Source organism: Sminthopsis crassicaudata, chromosome 5, assembly GCF_048593235.1.
Source record: "Sminthopsis crassicaudata isolate SCR6 chromosome 5, ASM4859323v1, whole genome shotgun sequence".
Classification (NCBI taxonomy): domain Eukaryota; kingdom Metazoa; phylum Chordata; class Mammalia; order Dasyuromorphia; family Dasyuridae; genus Sminthopsis; species Sminthopsis crassicaudata.
The window spans coordinates 107081030-107108927 of record NC_133621.1 but is presented as its reverse complement, the minus strand read 5'-3'; the positions used below and the strand labels follow the sequence as shown (position 1 = coordinate 107108927).

Sequence of the window (27898 nt, the reverse complement as noted above, 5' to 3'; positions counted from 1 at the left end):
TGCTGATTGGGATGGAATAAAAATATATATCTACCTCTATAATAGATTGATTTGACCAAGAATAATAGTAAGAATATTTCTTGGGAATGTTCCTTTGTTTTGTAGGTAAACACAGTTCCAGAGTTGGATATTCCAGGGAGCAGACCTAGAACATTTCTTGGATACCAAGTCATTAGATAGAATTCTTCCATACTCAGGCTACTGCTGCTTAGGAAAGGAGCAGACAGTATAAATTTATAGGCTATGGGACAGAGACCTAATTGCTTCCCTGGAAAGTCCAAATCTCTGGAGAAATGAGCATCTTGGTTTTTTGAAGCAATTAACTGCTTCCCATTCTCCCAAGAACATACTGAAAAAATAGTATTATATTAATTAGAAAAAAAGGACTCAGAAGACAGGTCCAGGAAGACAGACAGTTGACTTAGATAAAGTCAGATAAAGATAGAGAGATAGAGATAGAGATAAACAGAGATATCTCCCTCCTTCCTGCCATCCCTATCCCCACCCCACCCACTCCCCAAATCAAAGGGAAATAGATTGAAAAAGAAAAGGGAAGGAAAGCATGTTAGCTTGTGAGATGTTCCATTTCCCCTAGGAAAAATAGAAAGAGCAATAGTGTATAACTAGAGACAGAGAAAAGGAAGACGTGGAGGAAGAGAGAGAGAGAGAGAGAGAGAGAGAGAGAGAGAGAGAGAGAGAGAGAGAGAGAGAGAGAGAGAGAGAGAGACACAGAGAGAGACAGAAAGAGACAGAGACAGAGACAGAGACAGAGAGACAGAGAGAGAGACAGAGAGACAGAGAGAGACAGAGAGAGACAGAGAGAGATAGGCAGAGAGACAGAGAGAGACAGAGACACACACATAGACAGAGAGACAGACAGAGAGACAGAGAGAGACAGAGAGACAGAGACAGAGACAGAGACAAAGAGAGAGACACAGAGAGAGAGACAGAGAGAAAGAAACAGAGACAGACACAGAGAGAGAGAGACAGAGAGAGAGAGAGAGAGAGAGAGACAGAGAGAGACAGAGATAGAGACAGAGAGAGAGAAGGTGGAAGGGAGGGAGGGATGGAGGAAGGAAGGGAGGGAGACAGAGACAGACAGACAGAAAGAGACAGAGACACAGGGACAGGGACAGAGACAAAGACAGAAAGTTATTAACATTGCTTTTCTGAGCCAGAGCTGTGGAGGTTGGAGCAGAGTTATGTAGCATTTTTTGATAGTGAGTACCTTCTTCCTGCCAGCCTACTACTATTTCTCTGAAAAAGCTATTAGGCTTGAGTATACAAAGCTTCATTTATCCCAAGATTTATGGAATTCCAGACCAGACTTTTATCATTATCAAATCGCAGTTTTTAGAGTCACACTTGAAATAAGCAGATTCAAGGCCTCAATGTCCTGCTTATCTTGAGGTCAGTCTCGGAGCAACTTCAAGCAATGAACTTGGAGGTAAGCCAAAAGGATTCTTTGCTGCTGAAATAGCTATTTACAGAGTCCTTGAAGGAGGTCCTTAACTCAGAGAATTGACTGACTTACTCAGCACACAATTCTGACAGAGTGAGTTATGTGATTTCTGACCCACAGCAAGTTAGAAAAAAGGGAAGGACATAATAGGAAAAAAGTGAAAACTGATAGCCTGACAGTCAGGGAGGAGACAGAATAATTTAAAAGCCAAACACAAAATTAGCAAAGTCTGGGAACATTTAGTGTAGGTGCAAATATCCCTGCACTCCTCACAGCCCCCAGACAGGATTGTTACATTATAGAATACAGTACAAAAACTGATGATCATAATGAACTCTAATGAACCGTAGAGATAAAAAAAAATATAAATTATTTTCCGTATTCTCAATTTAAGAAGGCAGGAAAGTATTTCATACATTTTGGGATGATTTCTATAGAAAATGGTTAAATATAAAAGACTTGACACATGAAGGGTGACTTTTAGTTATCTGGAAAATTCACTTGTATTCCTCCTTTAGGATGTATTTACTTTATTTTTTTCTAGTCCAGACTTATATTTAGTGGCTTTTGTGGAAGAAGTTGAGAAATATATCAATATATTAAATTATTGTTTGTTGTTGTAGTATCTATTTCCTACCAATGAAAATTGGAAAAAGAGATACTTTTAACCTTGTTTTTTAGTTAATTAACTTCAAAGAAGAAGGACCAACCCCTCTCCCCAACACTTGTTCAGTCTCCTTGTGCCTGTACTTATTCTTGGATAATTGGGACCCTTGTCTGAGTCTTCCACCTGTCACTGATGGTAAACCATTTTCTCCCTGGAGGTATTTTAAAAATGCTGGCCTGGAGAATCTTGACCTAAAGATATTTGTTGGAAATAGTCTAGAGTAAAGGAATATAGAGGAATATAGGCTTATTTTTTTTTTTTTTTTCTGATCACTACTTTTCTTTCCCAGTAGAATGTGCTTCAATTGGCCATTTCCATGAGGAAGGTAATGGGTAAGAGAATAAAGACCTTTTGGGTTATTGTGTGACAAGCTCTGGGTTGCCACTCTCCCCTCTCAGGGTTGCAGGTGTCTCTCATGGAGAGGGCTTGGAACCAGAAGACCTCACCAAGTCGTGTCTCAGGGCTTGGAAGAGGCTAAGGAGAGACTGGGCCCATATGTCTTTCTGGAACCCTTGGGCCAGGGCTGTTCTATAGGCCGTGTAGGCCAGGGTTAGGACTGTCCGTTCAAAGTCTTCTCTCTTGAGGACTCCGATCCGCTCCGAGAGGTGGGCACTCAGCCGGCGGATGTCTGGGATGCTCTTAGGGATGACTTCATTGCAGATGATGTTGAAATCAGAGGCCTTCCGCAAGGAGGAGAGTTCCTCATCTTTGATGGAGATCCTCAGGTCTTGGCTGATCTCAAGTTCAGCCAGAAGAAACTGGTATGAGAAATAGAATATGGGAAACATGCTTTAGCCTGCTATTGTTAAAGACCTAGCTGAATTCACTGTTGAGCATTCACCTCATTCTCATCATTGTGCTTCTCTTTCCCTTTTATAAACTCAGAATCTTTGAGCCGCAGAGGGGATTTTGAATTCTAATCCAAGCCCAGCACTTTACAGATAAAGCAACTGAGTAACAGGAAGGTGAAAAATGATTGGCATGTCATGGTCATACAGGTAGTTTGGAGCAGAATTAGAACCTGATTTCTTAGCTCCCATCTCATTGTCCTTTATACTATGTGCTCCTATCTAATAACAGGGACAGTATCAATAGTTGACATTTATAGCTGACTTAAGGTTTGCAATATGCTTTATATACATTACTTAATTTGATCCTAGAAATAAACACTGACAGTCTTAGTCAATTAACTAACAAACATTTTCTGAACACTATCTGAAGAGCTCCATGTTAGACTCTGGGGAGGAGGGAGATTACCTTTAGACTTCCTTTTCTCAGGGGCAGCCAGGTGGTGCAGTGGGTGGAGCATTCCTGTATTCAGGAGAGCCTGACTTCAAATTTGACCCAGATACTACTAGCCACCTGACCTTGCACAAACCATGTAACCCTAATTGCCTCATCCCCCCCAAATTTTCCTTTAACCACACATCTACTAGTTTCCCTGAAATTTACTTTTGACAGAAATCTGAGTGGGTTTTTTTTTTTTTTTGGTTCCAAGTTCAATGTTAAGCCAGTAGGCAGAATTTTTATTAAAAAAGTATTATTAAGACTATGTCTTATCTTTTTAAAGCAGCATTATTTTCTAATAACACAATATTTTCTAATAACACATTTCCAATAACAATAGCACAATTCCCCATAAAGGACTTTCCCTTATGACAAAGAAATACAGTTAAGCAAAACAAATGTACACATTTATTGTGTCTGACCTCATGCACGACTTTTCCGCTGCCATTCAGCTAAGATGGGGGAGACGTATTTGTTATCAGTCCCTAAGAGTGAAGACTGATCATCTCATTGATCTGAATTTTGATATATTTTAATATTGCCTTTCTTTGCATTGTTTAAATTCTCTTGGTTCTCCTTTCTTTTGCACATTAGGGAGAGTTTCCAGAGCTTAGATCATTGTTATCTCCCAAACCTGACTTCTTGAAAAAGGGGTAGTGCCCTGTGAGGCACTGGGGCTCCCGGCCTACCTCATAGAGCAGCTCCACTTCCTCTAGGGAGTTCTGCAGCACAGGATTTACCGGACCTGAAGATGATCTCTTTGACCGATGAGCCGAAGGGAAGAGCACAGCTAAAAGTGAAAAAAAAGGGGGTTTCAGAAACAGGGATCTTGGGGAAATGGGCATTAATCAAGTTATTTTGATATTAGTCAATATATTGACTAATATTGGAAGCTGAAAATATGAAGGAGGGATGGCAGACTTTTGATAGTAGTCACCTAGTTATTATATATAACACAATATAGGTATTTTATTTATAACCCAGCATGCTCTCCTCTGCCCCTTAAATAGCATCTACCTCCCAGGATTGTTGTGAGGATGAAATGAGATCATACATTAGCAGGTGCTATATAAATGCTAGTATTAGTATTATTAGACTTCTTCCCTAGAGGAGCTCTGCTAGAATATTAGAAGCAAAGAGAGTCGATACTGTGAAATACAGTTTCAAATACAGTTTCACAGCACCCAGGCCCGACATCCCATCAGGGCAACACCTCTCAGGCCTTGGATGCCTTGGGACCAAAGCTGGCACTTGGTTTTTCCTGGGGCTTCATTTTCTAGCTCAGCATTTATCTGGACTGACTCTGTACCAGCTGTACTAGGAAGGAGTCAGTTTTTCAGCTTCCATTGATTTACTGTCCATTCCTGAAGATTTTCCAGGTGGGAAGTAAGAAGCACTAGGTTTTTTCAGCCAAGGGCTGGCTTTCAATAAAAGGGATTTTGAAGTCCAGGGCTGTCTAGGAGCTCATGCCAACGGGCAGACTGGTTGCTCAGAACATTAGTAGGATTCATAACTTCAGGCTATGGTGTTCCAGGACACTGCCTTCCAGAACAGTGTTTGGCCCGAGGCTCTCTGGAGACCAAAGACCCTTTCTTTATTTAGGATTTTAATGGTGTAACTGACAGGTAGGAATTTCCACATTGGCCTTTTCACAGAATAATCGAGTAGATCTGTAACCTTAAGTAACCGTCAGAGTTGACATTTGTACAGCATTTTAAGATTTTTACATTTGTTACCTTGTTTGACTGTTTTACTTTTGTCTCTATATTCCTAGAGCCTAGCACAGTGCCTAGAAAATCCTATTTAAAAAAAATTTCTCTGAGATTTACTTGAGGAAAGTGGACAGGAGGGTCTTATAGGTAGAAGGTATCTCCTGTCATTTCTAGCATCTGAATGTGACTGGGCACCTTTTTGGTCTTATAGTCATTCTTTTCTTTCTTCCTTCCAAACCTAATAATGTGGGACCACTGAGCATGAGCTTTGCCAGTGGGAATCATTCAGTGAGATGATTTATAGGCAAAAGAAGGCAAATTCACTCAATCTTCTCTTTGCCATTTTCCCCCTAAAGTCTTATCTACTACAGCCAGGTGGCTCTGTGGATTGAATGCTGGACCAGGAATCTGGGAAATCAGAGTCCAATTGTGATTTCAGAGATTACAGAGAGATTGGGAGACCTTGTTTTCTGGGTAGAGGTGGGAATTTTTTAAAAATAAATTTTTATGAATATCTTTTGTTTTTATATTGTTTATGTCCCCCATGTATTTTCTTCCCACTCCTTCCAGAGAGCCATTCCTTATAATAAACTAAGCAAATTTGATGTCATAGAAAATCAAAGCTTTTTTTTCAGAATAACATTAAGATCACAGATTTTTAGAGCTGGGAAAGGTCTGGAAGATCAGACACTGATGTCTTCATCATTGATGAAGAAACTGAAAGGGATCAAATCATGACTTAACTCGTCCTAAAGTTACAAAGCAAGCAGGGATGTACTGGAGAGAGCTGATTACTAAATTTTAATTGTGAGCATTTACAGCTCAGAAATCAGCAAATGCTACAAAGCAGGGCTTGGTTTATTGTGTTATGTTTCTAGACTTTAGAAAGTGCTGGAGGAAATGTTAATATGCAGATTAAATTAAAAGTATCTGTGCTTCCCTTTAAATATTATTAAATATTTACTGTACACACCACTAAAGCTTGCAGATCTGGGACCACAATTCTAGTCTGCTAGATTTCTTGTACAACACACTTTCCATTACATCCATGACATCAACTTCAAATAGAAACAGGGCCATTAACCCATTCAGAAGGATCCCTCTGTGTTGCATATTGACTTAGTTTTTAAATGTAATATTATCTGTGTTTATTTTTATTAATTTTGTTGAATAATTCCCAATTACATTTTAATCTGATTTGTATCTCTGTTTCTCTTTCTGTCTCTGTTTCTCTTTTTCTATTTTTCTGTCTGTCTCTTTCGGTCTCTGTGTCTGTCTGAGTTTTGCTTTCTCTCTGTCTCTTTCTGTCTCTGTTTTTCTGTATGTCTTTTTCTCTGTCTCTCTGGGTGTCTGTCTGTCTGTCTTTCACTTTCTCTCTGTCTCTCTGTCCCTTTGTCTCTATCTCTCAGTGGCTGCCTGTGTCTGTCTCTCTGTCTCTGTCTCTGTGTCTTTATCTCTGTCTCTGTCTCTTTCATGGAACAGAACCAATAAATCATGAGAAGGTGCTGTCTTAGTGGTTGGACGAGAAGAGAGAAAGATAAGTAAAGCTGGAGCTAGGCTGGAGGAGGTAGGTTGGTCCCGTGGGTGAGACAGAATTAAGAATGATTTAGCAAAGTGACCACAGATTGCTAGGGCCGTGTGTGTATATATGTGTGTGTGTGCACATTTGTGTTTGTGCATACCCACCAATGTTTTTGCATGCACATTGTCATATAGAATAATTCTTTTCTGAATTAGATTAATTAAATTGATCAAATTGAGCCATCTCCTAAGTGACAACTGATGCTTAGCAGACTGTGTGTGAGTCTCCTTACAGTCCTAAGATGCCTTGAGTCTGTAAGTTCCAGAGGTTAGTACTTTTTAATTTTCTTCTGCCACAAAAGGAGCCTGTTGGACCTCGGGCAGCTTTCTGATTCAATTGCAGCATTTATATAATGAAAAAGAGAATTTGGAGGCTTTGTAAGGTGGAGAAAATGCTGGGATCAATGGACAGAATCAAGGGACTTTTGTGCAAGTGAGGGAGAGGGGATTTCTGTAATACCTAGGCTTCTCAGTTCTATCTAATTATTATTATTATTTTTCTTTTCTGAGGCTGGGGTTAAGTGACTTGCCCAGGGTCACACAGCTAGGAAGTGTTAAGTGTCTGAGACCAGATTTGAACTCGGGTCCTCCTGAATTCAGGGCTGGTGCTCCATCCACTGTGCCACCTAGCTGCCCCAGCTCTATCTAATTAAAGAGGAAGAATGCCCAAGCTCTGTTAGACTCTTTCTTGTTTTCAGTTATACTCATTATTTCTAAGTCAGATAATAAAAAATAAAATAAAATAAATCTTCATTTTAGCTTTTATAACTCAATCTCTCCCTCCCTTTCCAATCTTCTTAACACATTGCTCATTTCTAGAGATCTTACAATCCAGCAGACTCTGCCTTCTCGCCTGCCATTCCTCCCACAGGACACTCCATCCCTGGACACTCCATGCCTTGGACTGGCTCTTCCTGACATCTGAACATCCGTTCCCTTCATCTTGTCTTCCTGACTGTCTGTAAGACTCAGCTTAAATCTCCCCTTCAGTCAAGTTCTTTCCCAGTCCTCTCCACGGCCAGTTCCTTCTCCCTGGTTTTATCTTCCATCCGCTCTGTGCATACACACTTGTTACGTGCTCTCTCTCTCCCATGCAGCAGCAAGTGCTTTTGCTCTTCTTTGCATCCTCATCACTCAGCACATTGCCTGATGCCTCCTTCTTGACTGATCACTTCCTTCAAATCTGCCATCCTCTGGCTTCTTCACATCATTTTGGCTCTAAGGCTTGGGTGGGAGGGAAGAACCTAGGGGTTCATCCACTACAGAGGTGGATTATACACAGAAAAACACAGATAATTCCAGGAGCTTCAGGGAAAGAGCAACTTAAGGCAGGAATGATCCTTGGATCTGCTTAACACCAAGGGATCTGAAGACTAGATCTCTCTCAAGTAAAGGTTTAGCAGGTACTTCTACATCTGAGCAAGTGTTCTGTGCAAATTTTGTGCATTGGGTGTGCTGCACCCAGACAGGTGACTGACTAGTAATTCACTGCTCTGTCATTTCTTTGGCTGCTTTGGGTTTTTTTCTTTTATGTCTGTGCTTTCTGTGATTGCAAGTGTGACAAATAGCTCCCATGGAGGGAGAATCTCAGCAAGGTGGCTCTGCCTATAAGGTGAAGGCAAGGATCAGGGAACGAAGGGAGTCTAGATTCACCTTGTATATCTTCTGCCTCTCAGGGATAAGGGACTACATTTGGCAGAGGGTCCCCTGCCCTGGGCTGTTCATCCAGCCACTGGGAAGAGTTTGTATCTAAGATTGTCCTCCCTTTTTACCTTCTTCCTTTTATCAAGTAGCTTATCTGCTCACCTTCCTTCTGATGAGAAAGAATTCCAGGTTTTCCCAGATATTCTACCTGCTCAGTCTTAGGCTCTGTAGTCCCCTGAGCCCAGAATATAAACTGCCTAGGTAACTATGGCCCTCAGTGTCTCATTACTTATCATTCCACTGCCAAAGCTGTAGGACTTCTGGATCTTTTTAGCTGCCCTCACAGTTTATTTTTATTCTGTGTTGTCTCCACCTAATTAGAATATATTCTTTTTGAGAACAGGGACTATCTTGATTTTTCTGTTTATATCAGTGCTTAGATAGTGGTTGGTACAAAGTAAACATTTAATAAATGCATTTTTAAAAGTTTATTCTTTTTTTCTTAGTCACGTGGTGATTTTTGGTATTATTTAGTCCAAGCCCCTCATTTTATAGATGAGGAAACTGAGACCCAGATGGGATAAAAAGGATTCACTCAAGCTAATAAATAACAGAGGCAGGATTTGACTCCAGATCTTTGGAGCCCAAATCCTAGACAGTTTCTATCCTATCTGAGCTGCTTTTAATTTTCTTGAGTGTTCTACACACTGACATGCTTTGTCCCACTGGATCCTACGTTTTTCCTTCCTTGGTGATGAACTGGGGCTAGGCTGGGGGTTCCTAGGGATTAACTTTTTGCTTCTTCCTTGGCCCTTCTAGTTGGGACAAGAATGAAGGCCAGAGAAAGAGATATTCTTTGCATCAAGGGAAGGAAGGCTACACACAGAATTCCAACCATCAGCTCTCTGTGCCAGAAAAGATGAGCTTTCCTCGCTTCCATTGCCTTTAGTCAGAGGGCAAGTAAACAGTTTTTGTGGTTTCCCTTGCTGTCAGCAGAATCAGGCCCTTCTCTTGTCCTGCGGGCCATTCCTGAGGGCAAGTTGTGTCCCTCAGACAAAGGATAAAGGATGGCAAGCTACAATCACATTTAGGAAAGACACGAATTTCCTTCAACACTTCCTTGCTATGTGACCTTAAGAAAATCATTTAATCTGTGAGCCTCAGTTTCTTTATCTTCAAAATGGGGATAATCTCAATTTGAAGAGGAAATAAGGCAACTCAAATTAAAGACTTTGTTTAAAAAAAAACAACTTAAATACTATGATATTAAACAGGCTATAACAAAATTATGATATGGATAGGAAAGAAAGGGATAAGAAAGAAAGTCAGAAAGATAGAAATGAGAGAGGGAAAAGGAAAAAAATGGCACTTGGTAAGATTTGACAAAGGGCGCTTCCCATAATCACTTTAGATTCTACTTGGTGTAGGATCTTAACTAAATGTGTGTAAGGATAATAAAACTAACTAACATTTATATAGCTCTTTCTTTGTTCGCACTTTACAAATGTTATTTAATTTGAGCCCTTGGGAGGGAGTTGCTATTATTATCATTTCTATTTTATAGATTTAAAAGTGAGGCAGAGAAAGATTAATTAAGTGATTTGCTCAGGATTACTCAAACAGAGAATGTCTGAGGCTGACCTTGACCTCAGCTTTTCCCGATCCCAGGCCAGGCTCTCTAGGTCCACTGTACCACCTGATGCTGAGGGATGAGGATTGCCTTTGAGAGCCAGATTTGCCGAACATTTTGTGTTCTCAAATTATTAATTTGATTTATTTTCTCAGTAACCCCTGGAGGACTAGAGAATCTCCAACTTGAATTCCCATGATTCTAGGTGAGTACTGGGTGAATATTACCCTCTCTATGTCCCAGGTGAGCCTTTCTTTGAACTTTGAATCTTGTAATTTATGATGCCTTCCCTCACATCTCTGGCAGAAGAAATACCATCCATTCTTCAAGATCTTCCTAAAATGCTACTTTCTCTGTGAATCCTTCCCAGATGTCCCAACTCACAGCACCCTGGCTCTCTTGGAGTCTTTATTTATATTTCTCTAGTACAATTTCATTTACTTTTTGTATTGTATTATAATAAAAACAGCGTGGGGCTGTGGAAAGACCTCTGGAATCAGGGGACCTGGATTTGAATCCTATTTCTGACGCCAATCATCTGTGAGATGTTGGACAAGTCACTTTGCCTCCCTGAGTCTCAATTTCTTTCTCTGTAAAATGGAGGATTTAGCCTAGGATGGCCTTTGTAATACTTTCTAATTCTAATACTTTGAGCTGTGTATCTGAGTTTTCCTAACTCTTCCTCCCTGGAATATGATTAGTTGCTGTTCTTCAATTGTTGCAGTGATGACCGACTCTTTATGATCTCATAGGTGCTCAAAAATGTTTGTGAATTGAATTTTCCCCAAAGCTGTAACTAGGATAAGCAGGTGGGGCTTTTTTCCAGTGTCAAATTTAGAGGGCCTTGATAGCCCTTGTAGTCCTTCTAAGAGTCAACATAACTCGGCAAGAAGAATTAGTTAAAATGAGTGACTTCATTCTCAGGTCTCCCCAGCAGTGTCTTCAAGGTCCTAGAAGATCTTCCCATAAAGGTCTGTGTTCAGGCTTTAGAGGAAGCACTCTCATGATTCTTGCCTCAAGCATGGCCTGCATTGTCCAACACAACACAATTGTTAATAAAAATTGCCTCTTATTGCCATTTATTACATCCCTCTTATTGCTGTATATTATATGGCTTTCAGAACACGCAGATGCCTCACAATTGGTTACTTCGCAAGCTTTGCCTTCTTTCTCTCCTTCCCTATCACTCATGGGAAGAAGGACTGGATTGTCTACTTGAATTTTCTTTTTCTATCCTCTCTTATTTCCAAATCAGTTTTAAACCCTACATAAGTGCACTATAACTGATTGAGAAGATACCGATTTGAAAGATGCTAGATTTCTTTTGCTGGGCATTGAGGCCATCCAGCTGATCCCTGCTAATTTGCTGCATGATCCTCCCCAAAAGCAAGACAGAGTGCTAGTGTCCCAAACTGGCCCTTGCTGTCTATTTGTGATCTCGAGCTAGTTCCAGGACATGTGCTGCTGCCCGGAAACCCCAGCTCAGTTGTCTTCTGCTTCCTGAGGAGTCCAATCCACACCCTTAACCATGGAACCTTATACTAGGGTGAGAGTCTTATTTCTTCCCTGAAACAGATGTCTTTTCTTTCTCCGGTGGTTGATGAAGCCACGTGTAGGATTTTTAAAGAGATTATTGCTCCTCTTTCTAAATGCTCACCAATTGTAATAGTTGTGGTGGTATTCCAGGTCACGTGTTCCACAGGCTAGGTTCACATAAGGTCTCTGAAGCTCTTCTTACAGTAGAGAGAATTGTCTCCATCTGTACCTACTGTCAGTGAGCATTCTGCAAATGTTTGAGTCTGACTTCAAATATTGCTTAAAAGCTGGTAAAATAAATAACACTATAATATTTAAATACAATTTCAGGAAAACAATAAAAGAGTTGTAAGACATTATAGAGTGAATTGTTAAATGAACTTTTCAGAAAATAATTGTTCCAAGAGTTAGAGATTCCTTTAGGCACAAGTTTAGGTGAGTGGAATGAGATGTGGTAAGCCTAAGTCTTGCAGTGATTGTTATCTTCATTTTACAGAAAAGGAAATTAAGGTTTAAATGACTTGAACATGGTTATATAAATTAGGGGCAATATTTCAAACTGGTCTCTCCTGATTCCATATTTAGTGTTTTTTTTCCTCATTCTATAGTATTACCTTGGGGTAAAAATTCAAAGCAAATAGTAATAATGTCATTGTTCAGTTTTGTTCTGCTCTTCAAGACCCCATTTGGGGTTTTCTTGGCAGGGATCCTGAAGGGGTCTGCCATTTCTTTCTCCAGATCACTTTACAGATAAGGAACCTCAGGCAAACAGTTAATTGACTTGCCCAAGATCACACACTTACTTTTAGTAAGTGAGGTTGGATCTGAACTTTTTGACTCCAGGTTCAATGTCTTACCTACTGCACCTCCTATCTACCTCCTCACTGCCCACCTCAATAGTAATAATATCTACCTTTACATTGGGCTTTAAAGATTGCGAAGAGCTTTATAAATATTATCATATTTTATTTTCAGAACAATCCTGGAAAGTAGGTGATGTTATTGTTCCCATTGTATAGATAAAGGATTGAGGCAGACAGTGGTTATGTGACTTGCCCACAGCCACATGATTAATAAATATCTGAAATTTGATTTGAACTTAATGCTTCCTGACTCCATGTCCACTTAGATGTCTTATTAATGTTGGCTCATCAGTATCATCTTTACAGAAAGAGGGCACCTCCTACATCCAGAGGCAGAAGTGGATGTCCAAAAGAAGAGCACTTATATTTTTAGTGACCCAGATGTGAAATTAGAATAAAAACTGGTCATAGGTGAAATTCATAGGGTCATTGATGATTTACAATCTAGAAGGGACCCTAACACTCTTAGTCTTACCCTCCTAGTTTACAGGTGAGGAAATGGAGTCCCATAGCAATTAGTTGAGTGACCATGATTGCTAAGTAACAAATAGAAGTGGGATTCTAGCACTCCAAGATAATATGGGAGTCAGAGATTTTGATTTAAGAGATTTTGTATTCCATCTTCTTTTTACAGAGAAGAAAACTGAGGGAGTGGGGGAGCAAGTGCTTCAAGTCACATAGCAGGTAAATTGGAAGTAGCAGAATTGATATTCAAATCTAGAACCTTTGTTTCCAAATCCCTGTGCTCCATGGGAACCTCTCTTTCCCCCCTCTCTCACATCCCGGTCCTGCAACTTTTGAGGCACTTGCACCCTCCCTTCAATGTAAACCCATCTTGGGAAAGAATTGGATAGCAGTCATTTTTACCTTAGTATGAATTTAACTCAATGTTTGCCTCTCCTAGGTATATTTGCATTTAAGACTATATTTAAATGTGGGGGGAAAATCTTTGTACCCTGGTAGAGTGCCCTTTCTAGGCCCCTAAAATCATTTGCTTAGGTATTTGGTTTTGATCAGAGCTAGTGTTCAGATGTCCAGACCTGGACTTCCTGCACTTTATCATGCCCCAGGTACCATAAGGATTTATAAACATTGCAGGAGAAAGCTTCCTGACTCAAATTCAGGTTTAATTCTAGAAACCATTTAGTTTCCCACAGCTCTTGTCCATGCTCTATCACCAAGGAGTACATATTGATGGAGCTAATCTAGAATAGTTTTAAGTTCTCAGATAGACTCCTAATCTCTTCAGAACAATATAAAAAAAGCTCAGAGAAGTATGATTTCCCTGTGCAATGGAAAGAATGTTGAATTTGAGTCAGAGGGTTCGTTCAGTTGTTTTCAGTCGTGTCCAACTCTTTGTGATTCCATTTGGGCTTTTCTTGGCAGAGATACTAGACTGGTTTGCCATTTCCTTCTCTAGCTCATTTTACAGACAGGCAAACTGAGGCAAATAGGGTGAAATGACTTGCCTAGGATCACACAGCTAGTAAGTGTCAGAGGCTGGATTGGAACTCAGGAAGATGTTCTGTGCCCTCTGGTGCTACCTAGCTGCCCCGGAGCCAGGGGACATAGATTCAAGTCCAAGTTCTGTCACTTAATACCTTTGTGACCTTACAGAAGGTAGGGGCAGGTAGGTAACCTGAGCTGCTTATTAGCTATGTGACCCTGGACAAATCCCTTTACCTCTGTTTACTTCAGTTTCCTTATTTATAAAATGGGGATAATAACAGCCCTCAGAGTTGTTATAAGATTCAAATGAAATAATAACTGGAAAGTGCTTAGTGTAATATCTGGCACATAGTAAGTACAATATAAATGTTAATTATTAGTTTCATTGGCACTTAGTTTCCTCCTCTGTAAGAGGATAGGATTGCACCTCTAAGACAGCTTTCATCTCTAGATCTATTATTCCACGATTCTAAATATAATAGAGAAAAGTATTACTTCCCCTGCATAGTCAGCTTTAGGGTAGAATTCCCCTGTTCCTCAGTATTTGCATACTTTTAATACCTAATACATGAAGAGGGGAGGAGGGTCAATATATTTCTCCTGGAAATGTCAGAGGTTTCAGATGGAGGATTTTATTGTGAAAGAGGCTGTCTATCTAATGTCATGATAGTAAGGTGTTCACTATTTCAATATTTTGACTTAGTATGCAGCATCTCAATGTTTTAGTACTTTGAGGTTTAAATTCACTGTCTTTAAGTTAAGGTCCAAATTTCAATCTTCCTCAAAATATAAAAATCCCTCTTCTTCCTTGAAACCTTCCTTGATTGACCCATCCTGTATTTATGTTTCCCTTGTCCTTTGATACCTATTGTGTTATAGAGAATGTAAGTTTCTTGAGGGCAGGGACTGTTTCAGGTTTGCTGTTGTTTTTTGTCTTTCTATCTCTAGTGTCTAACATATAGTAGGTGCTTCATAAGTGCTTGTTGATTAATAGTATAAAACTTTTTCATAATTTCACAATCCTAAGTCTTTTGCCCAATCAAATTCTAAGCTGCTCATGAGCTGCGACCAGGCAATGTGGTGTAGAAGAAAGAACACTAGTATTAGAGATCATAGGATAGATAATACATCTAGAAGTAGAAGGGATCTCAGAGACCAGTTAGTCCAATTCCCTCATTTTACGGATGAGGCAACTGAGACTTAGGAAGGTAAAATAACATGCTCAGTAGGTCAGGCCAACAAAGATGTATTAAGTGTCTACCATGTACCAGGTACTGTGCTAAACACAAAAACAATTCTTGGCTTCTGGGAGCTCCCAGTCTAATGGGGGTCACAACATGTCGACAGCTTTGTATAAACAAGAACTAGACAGGGCAATTTGGAAGTAATCTTAGGGGAAAGGCACTAGTATTAAGGGGAATGGGAAAGGCTTCTCATAGAAGATGGGATTATGGTTGAAACTTGAAGGAAGCCAGGAAATCAAGGAGGGAGAACATTCCATACTTAAAGGAGAGCCAATGAAAATGCACAGACATAGGAGATGAGTGTCTTGTTTGAGGAACAGCAAGGGGACCAGTGTCATCTGCTCATAGAGCAAGTGGAGGGGGGAATGTTATTGTTTGTCCTTCGTTCTTGAAGAAGACCATGACATCATGGAGGTGATGTTACGACATGCAAGTGAACTGGATTTAAATGAGGGAGGGTTGTGCAAGGTCACCTGCCTCACTTTCCCCTTTAGAACTGTTCGGGTCCAGTGGCCAGATATAGATCGAGATGACTGGAAATGGCCCTGGATGAAGAGGGGAAAATATATAAGGAAACAAGTATTTATTAAATACTAACTGTGTGCCACATGCTGTGTCAAGAGCTTTATTATCTCATTTAATCTTAATTTAATTTAATTTAATTTTAATTCAACCCTAAGAGATAGGTTGTAAGAAGAGTAGAAAACTAGGCAATGGTCAGGTTATGAAAGGCTTTTAAAGCCAAACACAAGTTTTTTTTTTTTTAATTTGATTCTGGGGGTGACAGGGAGCCATGGAAGTTTACTGAATAGATACTATGGTGAGACTTATACTTTAGGAAGATCATTTAGCCAGCTGAATGGAGAATGGACTGACAGGAAGAGATTTGTGGCAGGTAGACCAACAGGCTCTTACAGTAGTCTGTGTATGAGGTGAGAAGGTCTGGATTAGCACAATGGCAATGACAGGAGAGAAAGAGACATCCCAGAGAGATTTAGGTCAGGTTCTCTGACTTCAACTTCATCAGCGGTGTTCTTTCCACTGAACCTGCTTGTCCTTGGTACATCCGGCTTGGCATCCTGGCTCCAATGCTAGATTCTGATTGTTGTTGCTATTACTGCACTCTTTGTGTCCCCTTGGACCATAGCACCATAATGATGTCCCTGGGTGTTCCTGGCAGTTCTACTGGAATGGTCTGAACTTCCTCCTTCAGAGAATTAAGGCAAACAGAATTTAGAAGGCTTAGCCAGAGTCACCTAGCTGGTAAGTGTTTGAGGTCAGAGTAGAACTTCGGGCTGACTCCAGGTCCAGGACTCTATCCAGTAAGCCTTCTAGCTGCCTCCTGGGCTCTCAACTCTCTGCAGATAAGGATGCATTCACTACCTTTTACACTGTTATTTTAAAGAAAAATTTGAGGTTTCTTCCTCTTATATGTCTTCAATATCAAACAGAGCCGGAACTAAGACAAGTCAACCAAAGCTTTGTCTAGGGGTGCCAGATTTTGAGAGTGCTGTTCAGGCTCGTGTAGTTGTCATGCGCTTTAAATCTTAAAAGAACTAACAGATCTTACTACCTAATAAGTAAGAGCGATTAGGTCAAATGGGGAGCTATGAGATGACAGTATATTTTCCTCTGTCAAATTTGTGGGCCCCTTCCTTACTCCCCACAACAAGAGCTGGCTTCTCTTCAGCTCTGACCTGCTTCTCTACCCCCTCACTATCTTTGGGGCTTCTTGTCACTTGCCCCAGGCCAGATTGTGCTATTTGCCCTGTTACAAAAATGGCTTTATCTTAACAGAGTGAGAGGCACTTAGTAGGTCCTATTGATTTCTTAAATCAATCATAGACTTAAACATTTGAAACATTCCATACTTTAAAGTTTTATTTCTACTATCTCTAAATTTGTGTGGAGTACCTTCTGGGTTTTATTTTCCAATTACTCTCCACAACACTCTCAAGCAGAATGTTAAAGTCTCTATTTTTATGAATATCCTACTCAGTGAAGGACACCCATTCACTCCTAAATTTTCTCCCCAAGCAACTGTAGAGATCAGAGAAGGGAGAGCACCAAATCTCTGACTTCGGAAGTCATCTGATAATGGCACAAAAACACATTTTCCTGACTTCAAATCTGGCTTACATACTTACTAGCTGCGTGATTCTGGGCAAGACACTTAATTCTGTTTGCCTCAGTTTCCTCAACTGTAAAATGAGCTGGAGAAGGAAGTGGAAAACTATGCTAGTATTTCTTCCAAGAAAACCCCAAATGGGGTCACAAAGAGTTGGACATGACTGGAAAACAATAACAAAAAGAAAATTTCAGAAGTCTTCCTAGGATTGCAAGATTCCATCAGCCTTGGTACTCTTACTATACCAAGCCCCTCTAATTAAAGGATGGGAACATAAGCTTCAAACCCTCCATTTAAAGGAGTGACCTCTCCCTATTTCTTACCTGGCTGCATTATTTTGAGACTTTTCTGGATTCTTCACCATGTCCCTTAGTGAGTTATTTCCCCCAACTCTTTCCAAGATTTCCAGCTTCCTTTGATATGTTTTCTTCCTCTATTTGATTGTAAGCTTCTTGAGGGCAGATATTGTCCTTTTTTCATATTTGTATTCTCAAAACTTAGCACAGTGGTTAACACAAAGTAAATATTTAATAAATGTTTATTGACTGATGCTTAAATACAAATAAGGCAGTGTTAGAATTTGTTGTTCTCTTAGGTACTTTGCTTAAGCTTTGCGAGTCACTTGTCACCTGTTTTGTGAATGCATATTCTATGTAATTGGACTTTTCTTAGGCTCAGATCACTTAAAAATGAATACATGAATGAATCTGATGAAAAAGCATTTAATAAGCTTCTACTTTGTGCAAGTGCTGAGCTAAGCACTGGAGATGCAAATAGGAAAATCTCAAGCAGCTTAAATTTTAATAAGTAGAGACACTACTTATATAGGCGAATGGTGGCTAAGGGGTGGAAAGTCACTGAGGTATTGAGTAGATGGAGCCATTGAAGAGTACATTGACACACCTTTTCCAGTTACAAAGGCAGCATTGATTTGATTTATTCCAGAAATGGAACAAATGTTTCTGTGTGTGGGGGGGGGGTGTATATTTGGGGAAGGGGAAGGGCAGTACAGAACATAGTTATATGCCACATGATTGATTTAACTATTTTCTACAAAAATATCTTTTTATCAATTTTATAACTTAGTTTTATTAACCTTTAATTTCTCTTTTGATAATACTAGTGCACACATTAAAATTACATAATAACCTAAGGAGAAGTCAAATAGTCTTCTTATTAAACTTCACCATTACTAAATTGTGCTTATCCAGGCCTTTTTTACCCACAGTACTAATCTTAGACATTTTCTCAGTTTCCATTCCCTTCTATTCATTCATTGATTCATCAAAGTGTACGTGTTCACCATGTCCTTCACACCATGCTTAACTATTCCCTTCTGCCTGGAAGACACTGCTTTTAATTTCTCCTGGGAAAGACTATGCTTGTTTACTGTTCTGAGCTGTCAGACCCTCTATGTACCTCAAGCCAGAAACTAAATACTCCCCAAATGGAAAACGTTGAATGGAACCCTTGATGAACTTTTTTTCATGTTATAATCTGGCTTTTGTCCCTCGTCTATGGCTGATTGATATAGATTTTCCAAAGGGAGCAGCCTTCTTCCACACTCTCCCATCCTCAACCCCTGAGTAGTAAAAATATATCTGAACACACCAGAACAATTTGTTAAGATGAGAGCATGGGAAAACTGCCTTCTCTATTAAGCAGTAAGAAACAGTGGTATTAGAAAAGCCGTCTAGCAATGAATCCAGCTGAATAATATAGAATGCCATTTACAGCATTACATTCAATATATTTTTTCATGAATCAGACGAAGCAACTTTTTATGGAAATGAGAGTGGGTGTGGAAGGGAAAGGCTCTCATTTATAAAAGAGCTTATTTCAGGTCCTGCTGATGTAATTTACTTTTTGCTTCTGGGCCAGGCCTTTAGAAACAGCCCTGTTCTGGGGAAGCTGGAAGCAGAACCCAATACAGTGGGGTCCTTTGGGAGCACACATGTGGCCACTTGTGAAAGGAATGGATGCTAGCCAGCTTCCCTTGGCCCAGGCCCGAGCCCTCCACATTGCACATGTGGTTAACTGAATGGAGGTGCTGCAGAGCACTAGAGCAGAATGAATGGAGGAGTAAATGAGGGGGATAAAGAATGGTCTGCCTGCAAACCATCATCACCGTCGTCCTAGGACGTCCATGAGGGAAGATTGTGTGAGCCAAACACAGTTAGAAAAGAGAAAGTGAGAATGAACTTGCTTCCTATAGATGGCAGCAATCATATGATCCCACTTAATCAAATAAAGCTTTCGTTTTTTTATATTAAGAATTGTTTAATAATTATTCCATATGACATTTTGAAGGCTGACAACCTATTAAGACTCTATGGATATTGGAGATGATCTCGCCTGTGTCCTCTGAAAGGTTGATCAGAGAAGACTCTGTACTGGGAAGGGAGCCAGGGGGACCACAAAGGAGTGGCTAGTTCCCTCTGGCTAGCTTGCCTGGCCACAGGTGACTCATTCTTTCTCAATCCAACTGCCAGACAGATATTACTACTAAACCAGAAAGCTTCACTATGGGACTGAATCCTAGAAAGCATCCTGCAGGCAAGCTGGGAACAAGAGAGAGGCTTATCACAGGAAAGTTTTACAGGGTCTGGTTCGAGAAGGTTACACACGAGGAAACTGAGGCTCACAGAGGTGTTCTCATTAGCTTAGGTAACCCTTTGTGTGGAAAATCTCTTTACCATGCAGATTGGAAACTCAGAGATAATGTGTACAGAGCAATACACGAATGTGAAGTATTTTCTGGCAGGATTTGAATCCGTATTCCTCTCCAAGTCAAGCCCTCTATTATTGCCTAAAAGCCTTAATCTTTCTCAGGATGTGCTCAGACGATATGGGAGGTCAGATTGTGCATATTGATGCTATTGGGACTCTCTTGGAAATCCTAAACTTCAGCTCAGTTCTAATTGGTATAACAATTCTTCTTTAAGATTTACTCTAAAACCAGGATAGTTTCCAAGTTCAAAGGTTCATCAAACTGGAAGGTGCATTGGGTGCCATCTGATCTGATCTGATTGATTTTACAGAACCCCATTTTACTCTAAATACCATAGAGTTAAGTTGTTTTTGTACAGTGACAATTTCATAGCCTTTGACATTCCCTTTTGTAGCACTTCATTTTGCAGCTCTAGCACAGAGTTCTTTTGGAAGAGATCTATGATTTTATCTTTGGGGGCAACTCTTTTCACAAATTAACAATTAACTTTTAACATTCAACCTTAGCCAGGTATGAGAACACATTCCTGTAATTCCTGGTACTGGGGAGGCTGAGGCTGGTGGATTGATTAAATTTGGGAGTTCTGAGCTATACTAGGCTAAGCTGTCTAAGTCTGGGATCAATATGATGAAGGGAAGGGACCATCCAGCTGCCTAAGGATGAGTAAACCAACCCCATATCAGAACCTGAGTTGATCATTAGTGGGATTAGGCTCTTGAGTGGCACTTCTCACTTGGAGAAGATGGAACCAAATCTCAAAAACCAAAATAAACAAAAAGTATATGATCTTAGTTTCCTAAGTCAGTGAATCACTGAATGATATAGAGTACTTGTCCAAGGCCACACAGCTAATAAATATCAAAGTAGGATTTTTACCTAAGTCTTCCAGATTTCAAAGTGGGCCACTATGCCCTACTACTTGGGATATGCTTAGAGAGAGAAATTATTTATTAATAATTTGCTAGGTCCCAGGCTCTATATACCTAAGGCATTATTTATCTATCTAAGCAAACAAATGAAATAAAACATAGAAATACAGGGTAGGAGGGTCAGAAAAGAAGGGAGCTGAAAAACAGGTAGGGGTACACCTGGGTGGGTCCAAGGCATACAACTTTGGAGAGTCAAGAATGGAAATGAGCATGATTGACTTGCTCACTTCCTTAAATGGGGATTATAGGCAAAAACTCATATAATGGAGGAGAAGTCTGAAGAGGGAGAAGCAATTTACAGCTTGAGAAGGCACCTGGATGGCTGGGGTAGAGGTGTAAAAGACTAGGAAGTTAGGAGTAGAGCTGAAATGGAAGTGATCATGTAAGATTATATTTTGAAATTATATAAAGTGATAATTATTTATAACTATAATTTATAGATACTTACAGGTCTAAGTTAGAAACACAGTATCTGACACATAGTAGGCAATTAATCAATGTTTATTAAGTGACCAAAAAGGCAATTAATCAATGTTTATTAAGTGACCAAAAATGGACCATTCACAATCATGGGATCTACTTTTTCATTATGTATTAGGGAATTCAGGAAACCATGGGTTAGATGATCTCAAAAGAACCTTTTAGTCCTTGGTCCATAATCCCTTGATTCCATGAAAATTCACTCAGTTAATGAGGGGCAGAATCAGTACAATCTGTCTCTCTTTATTCTCAGACCACAATGCTTTCTCTGTAGGACTCCTCCAGTTCCAAGATATTCTCTAGGTTCTTGGAGGCCTGAATTTGGTCTTACCACCACCTTTTCTCCAAAACAGTGTGGATTTTCTAGAACTTCACCCTTGGCACTCTATGGATTTCTAGGTCTGGACTAAGCCCCAAATAACTTTTTCCTCTACTTGCAATTCAAATACTGCATCCAGTAGGTCTCATGATTTTCTAGTTCAATTCCATAATTCACAGATGGCCTGAAGGGTAGCTTCAGGATGTTATCTGGCCAACTGTGAAACCTCTTGGGTGGAAGGGATACATAGCATTGGAATGCTCTGTTTGTCAGAGAATATTAATCAATGGAATTGGGGGTGGGGGAAGGAAGGGAGAGGTTAACTCCCTTCACAGAAGACAATATGAAGGAATGGGTCCCCAGGCAGGAAAAGGGGTCAATCTTTAGATGCACCTGGACTTAGAGGGAGTTTTCCATTTGTTTCTTCTTTCCCATTGTCATGCTCATTCTTTGTTGGGCTAGCTTACAGACTTCATGGAAGGTCCCTTTTGTAATGTCTATATTGTTGCCATCAAGCTATTAAAACTGACATCAAGATCTTAAATTACTTCAGTTACCTCCAAGCTTTCTGACATAAGTTTATGGACCTCTCTTTTTCTCTTCAGAGCATTATTCTTTGAGATTTAGAAAGGAAAGGGAAACCAAGTAAAAGAAATAGAATTACAACGTATACAATTGTGAAATGACAGACTTTGGAAATTTGACTCCAAAATATTCTTGACATGGTCAAAGAAACTGGTGTTTGCTTGCCAGACATCCATCTGTCTAACATCTAGGCTAGATCTGGCTTCAGGAGAATGACTATCTTTTTTCCTTGGAGTGGTGATGGTTTGGAGGAAGACAATATTGAGAGAAGAATCAGTTCAAATCTCAGCACTGTCCTTTAACAATTCATATGATTTTAGTTATTTCGTTATTTTAATAGAAAGGAACTGGAAGGATAGTAATTTTTTTTTTTTTTTTTTTTTTTTTTTTTTTTTTTTAGAGAGGGCTAAGTGACTTGCCAAAGGTCACATAGTAAGTGGTAAGTGTCTGAGGTGGGGATTGGAATTCAGGTCTTCCCAATTCCAGGGCTGGTGCCATTGTGCCAACTAGTTGCCCCAGGTATTTTATATATATAAAAAAATGACATTGATTTATTTGTGTCTCACCTTCCCCCATGTACTTTCTTTAAAAGCTAATTCCCACTGTTTTCTGAAGGTAATTTTAATTGTCTCTTAGATATAATCTCTCTTAAGCATGTGATCCAGTGGATTTTAAGGGCTGAATTAAAAATTGTTTCTCTTAGATTAAAGAGAATATCAAATGACTGTAAAATATCTTAAAGTTTTCCACCTCAATTTCTCATCTGTAAAATGGGGATAATCATCTTTTTATTACCTGCTTCGCTGTGGTGTAGAGGAAAATATTATATAAACTTTTAATATGCCATAGAAATGTGAACTATTATTAGACTTTTCTCAGCCCAATACAGGTTCGTTTCTATTTTGAAACTGGCTGCTTTCTGCCATTTTCCAAAATCAGAATTTCCATTTGTCATGAGTCGACCACATTAGCATGACTCCACCCAGATTTACTGTCATGGTGCCCCACCCTCATTACCATGGAAATGTTCACAGATTTACAATACACACCCAGCACTTTCTAGTTTGACAGCTTTTACCCTATATAAAGATATTCTAACACCATTATTATATAAACATTATTAAGGGATACTCCAATCTACATTCTAGGGAATATATAGAATCATCCTTTTTAATCCCAAAGTAATTAGACCAGAAATTCTTTGCTGTAGAGCTCTAGTTTACATATTCATTACTTGCCCAGGACCGAACATATCCTTTGAACATATCCTTTCATATATTTTACATCTTCCTGGTCCCTGATCCTTCTGTCCTTTTTCTCTTTTTGACTTTTCCCGCTTTCTTCTTTATCTCTTTAAATCCTTTCTCTCCTAAGATATCCTTATATTCAGCTGTAATGAAAAACATAGGGGTTATATGAAGGAATATACAGAAAATGTTATTTGGAGTATACATGGTCTCTAGCTCTAGATTGTAGTACAATCTTTGATAAGTACCTGTAAATTTCTTCCTTTCTCCACTCTTTCCTTCCATCACTGTCATCAAGAAGCATACATTGCCTTATCAGAAATTTGACATGGAGATGTAGCTTAGTGGATGTAGAGATATCCTGGATATCAGAGACATTTGGATTCAAGTCCTGCCTTTCACACACACACACACACACACACACACTGACTGTGTGACCTGAGTGGTCACCTAACCTTTCAGTTAAGTTCTCTAAGGCTTCAACTTTCAGTGCTCTAAGGTTTCAACTCTTAAGATTATATAATGCTGATTTGCATTTAAAGGAAGTTTCTCACCAGTGCTTCCCTATATCAATAAATCACTACTTTAGTCCTTATCTCTATTCTATTAGGGGAAGAGATGGGTTTATCACAGATTTATCCTGGTAAGGGATCTCAGAGATTATCTCATCCATAGTCATTAAAAAAAATTTTTTTTTACATGAGAAAACTGAAGCCTTGAGAAGTCATACAGAAGCCTGATATGACATACATCATAAATGGTGGAGATAGGATTCTAACCCAGGCTGGATTTGACCTCCAGTTCTCCCCACCTCCACTCAAACACTCCAACCATTCTCCAATGCTGCTGCCCATGGCAGAGAGTTGACCACATTTATGTGACTCCACCCAGCACCTAACACAGTATCTTGTTCATGATGGGGACTCAAAGATCATTTGTTTAGTGAATGAATGAATGAATTAGAAAACACTATGCCTTCATTCCTGAGTTAGGGAGGAAAAAGAACAAATATAACTTTCTCTAGAATATAATTTAGAGCTAAACTTTGGTAGAAATCAGGAGATAAAGCTGGCCACCTACTTTACTCAGAAAGTATCTTTGTGAACTAGAGTTTCTCTGTGGAGTCAGCCACACAGACAGCTGGGGGGAGTGTGTAGGGTGCAGGCAAGATCAGGGTTTTTAGCCTCCAGATTCTGATTATTTAGCTGGTTTTGAAGAGGGGAAGGTATGATTTGGGGCAGCTGTCATACTCCTTCCCATCCCTTCCTTACTCCCCTATCTGGATGAATGAAAGAAGCATTTGTGCTAAGCACTGGGCTATGGCTGATGTATTTATGAATAATCTGCCCAGAGAATGAGGGACTGGGGGCTTGCCTATTCAGGGTTTTCCCTTGTGAAATTTGGTGTAAAAGAAAGTTTGTATCCTTGGAAGGAATAAAACCTGGTTCTTGTCAGCATCTCCTCAGAAATTCACTCTCTGAAAGTCCATGTGATCAATGTAAACCAATATTTAAAAGTCTTTATTAAGTGCACACTATACTCAAGACACTGTCACTGTCCTTAAAGAGCTTACACTCACAGAATTATAGAATTAGAGTTGGAAAGACAGTAGAGGTCATCTAGTTCCTCTTTCCTATGGAGGAAGAAACAAGCTCAGAGAGGTAAATAGTAGTTGGAATTTGCATTCAAGTAGCTGACTCCAGAGACAAGGTGCTTTTCATGGATCTACCCTGTTTTCTTTTCTACCTGACAGGAGTAGAAACTAAAGCCAAAAAAGTTTAAAGTTTACACGTTTTAAGTTCTTGTAGAGCTAGGAATGGACAGAATGTGCCGGGGTGTGTGTGTGTGAGGGGTGTGTGTGACGGGGGTGGGGGTGGGGATGTGTATGAGGGGGTGGGGGGTGGGAGTGATGGGGAGCAGAAATGACCAGCGCAGTCAGAAAGGTGAGACCCAGAATTCCACACTGCGAGCTAGCCGAGCTCCATTCTTTCAGTCTCTCAGGAGTCTCCAAGATCTCAGGTTTAGAAATGAAACGATTAAGAAGGGGGAAAAGGGGGGGGCTTCTTTCCTTTTTTTGGGGGAACAAATACCTACCCGGGGGAAATGCTGCCTGTCAGCGGCTTATTCTCAGGCCCTTTGCGCACCCCCTCCAACACCCCCCTCTCTGCTTCCGTTCCCCTCCCTCCCAGGCTTGGGAGAGCCTCCGAACCACGGTGCTGATTTCCTTACCATCTGGGCTTGCATTAAGCACCTTCTCCACAAATCCCGTCCAGTGGATTACCAAAGAAGTTCACTTCTAGGCAACATGCTCAGTTCCTGACCTAGGAGGGTTCTGATTAGAAGTGGAGCCTGCGGGGTTGGCGTTATGGGTCAAAATGACAAATTTAACACGAACTCCGGGATCTTGCCAGCCCGGCTTCCTTTGAGAGGGCTGTGGGTCATAGGAATGCAAAGTGGAGCTATTTCCTCTGCCCTAGCTGCTACCCAACTTCTGGGAAGTCCAATCCTGGGAGAATGGAAATTAGCAATATGGGAAAGAAGAGTCCCTCTTTTCCTAATGGGGAGGTCTTGATGATCCCCTCCCATTGCAGAAAAAGTTCCTTTTTGCAAAGAGAAATAGCACGTGATTTCATTTGATAATTACAAGATTATGATGATTATCCCCATTTTACAAACGAAGAAACTGAGACGTTGGAGAAATGACTTGCCTACAATCACATAGCTAGTAAATATCTGAGAATTAAATTCTTCCCAATTCCGAGTACCGACATTCTATCCGCTGGGCCACCTGGCTAACCCATTTGCTATAAGCATTTTCTTTATATTTTTCCCCCATGGGGATGAGGTAATGGAAGGGAGACAAAATACTTCGTAATTTAAAAGCAAATTAATTTTAAAAATTGATTAATTAATTAAAAAATAAACAGAAACTTAAAGAGAAATAGTATGCTTGTTGATTTTCTTGTTAGAAACACATCCCTCCCCACGGTGACAGCTCTGGCTCGCTAGAGAGATGATCAAAGTTCCCGCCAATAGTCATTCTCACCTCTAGGCTAGTAAATTGGGCAAAGCTGCCTTCTGCCAGCTAGGATGAAGGCACTATCCCTCTGCATCTCCACATGCAGGCTGGCTGGTCCCTTGAGATGCAGAGCACAGCACCTGCTCACAGCTGGAGAGAGGAAGGGTCCTTCCCAACTAGAGCAGCCAGTGTGTCAATGAGAGAGCTGGGAAGATTTTCTTGGGGCAAAGGAAGAGAGGGAAAGATTCTGCCCTATGGCACCAAACAGGTCTATTCTTTGACTAGTGTGCCAGGCTCTCTCTCTGCTGCCTCATTCCTTCCCCCCTCCTTTTAAAAAAAATTAGTATTATTTCTCTCTCCACCTGTTGCTATGGGACAAAAAGGTCAGGCTTAGAGAAGGGTAGTCTAGTGAAGATAAATGAAAATAGAATAGAAAATTGGAATATTCTGGGGTCCCCTTTTCCCTTCTGCTCCCCAATAACCACTTTTAAAAATTTGGAGAGAAAAAAATACACAATAAAAGGCAACTCACCTCTGCTCCATCTGCGGGCCAGGGTAGCCTGAGCATTGTAATATAGCAGCAGAAGCATTAAGGTCTTCCAACACATCTTTTACTTCAAGAAGAGAAAAACACCTCTAAAACCCACACAGAACCCCAATACCTGTGGGTGTTTCAGCATATAATTCGTCTAAGAAGTGTGTATATATCTTTTTTACTGCCCTTCCCCTCTCAGAAATGGAGAAACGCCTTCCCCTTTCCTTAGAAGGAAGGGCTTGCCTGCCCTCCTGGGTGGGACAGAAGTCAGCACCTCTTTATCCAGCTCTCCCTGGAATTGGGGGACTCCGCTTTCACAGACAGACTCTGTTTTTGAGCACATCTGGAGTGACTCATGGGGCATGTGATTTCCTTGGCAGAACGGTGGATAAATATAATTTCTGTACTTAAGTTCCATGTGTTGGATGGACCCACTGGAACTTTTCTTTAGCAAACAGACACAGGGAACTTCATTAGGGAGCCTGGTAAAAGGTTGGCTGAGTATTCCATGGTTCCTGGGACACAGTAGCTGGAATTGGAGAAAGGATGAGCAAGGCTGTCTAGTCTAGGTTGGAGGGATCATTGCTTTGGGGACAGATCTTCAGCAAGCTGCCCTCAGCTCAGCAAAAGCATTTTGTTGCCTGGAGGCAAGCTGTCAATTAGATGCCATTCCTTAGGGACAGAACTAGGAATTTCTTGGAGCCAAGCCTGAGAGCTGTTCTCTAGAGTATGGAAGGGAGGGAAGATCCCAATTTTAAAAAAAATTTTTTTTTCATTTTTTCATTTTTTAAATTAATTTTATAATTATAACATTTTTTTTGGCAGTACATATTTATAGGTAATTTTTTTT

The 27898-nt window shown here is 40.2% G+C and overlaps 1 protein-coding gene across 1 annotated transcript; it reads right to left on the bottom strand.

Moving 5' to 3' along the window:
* Positions 1-556: 556 nt before the first annotated feature.
* Positions 557-27279, bottom strand: FAM180A (family with sequence similarity 180 member A). Its single transcript, XM_074266597.1, has 3 exons — positions 27046-27279; positions 4106-4206; positions 557-2887 (listed from the first exon to the last, which is right to left on the bottom strand). The coding sequence occupies exons 1-3, from the start codon at positions 27119-27121 to the stop codon at positions 2543-2545; spliced, it is 522 nt and encodes a 173-aa protein (XP_074122698.1). The 5' UTR covers positions 27122-27279; the 3' UTR covers positions 557-2542.
* Between the last annotated feature and the right edge of the window lie 619 nt (positions 27280-27898).

What these genes read in the sequence shown, in the direction of transcription:
- FAM180A (XM_074266597.1), bottom strand. Translation starts at nt 27,121, where the DNA reads ATGTGTTGGAAGACCTTAATGCTTCTGCTGCTATATTACAATGCTCAG. An exon ending in GGCCCGCAGATGGAGCAGAG is followed by an intron (nt 4,207 to 27,045) that starts GTGAGTTGCCTT and finishes TTTCACTTTTAG; the next exon opens with CTGTGCTCTTCCCTTCGGCT. An exon ending in AAGTGGAGCTGCTCTATGAG is followed by an intron (nt 2,888 to 4,105) that starts GTAGGCCGGGAG and finishes TTCTCATACCAG; the next exon opens with TTTCTTCTGGCTGAACTTGA.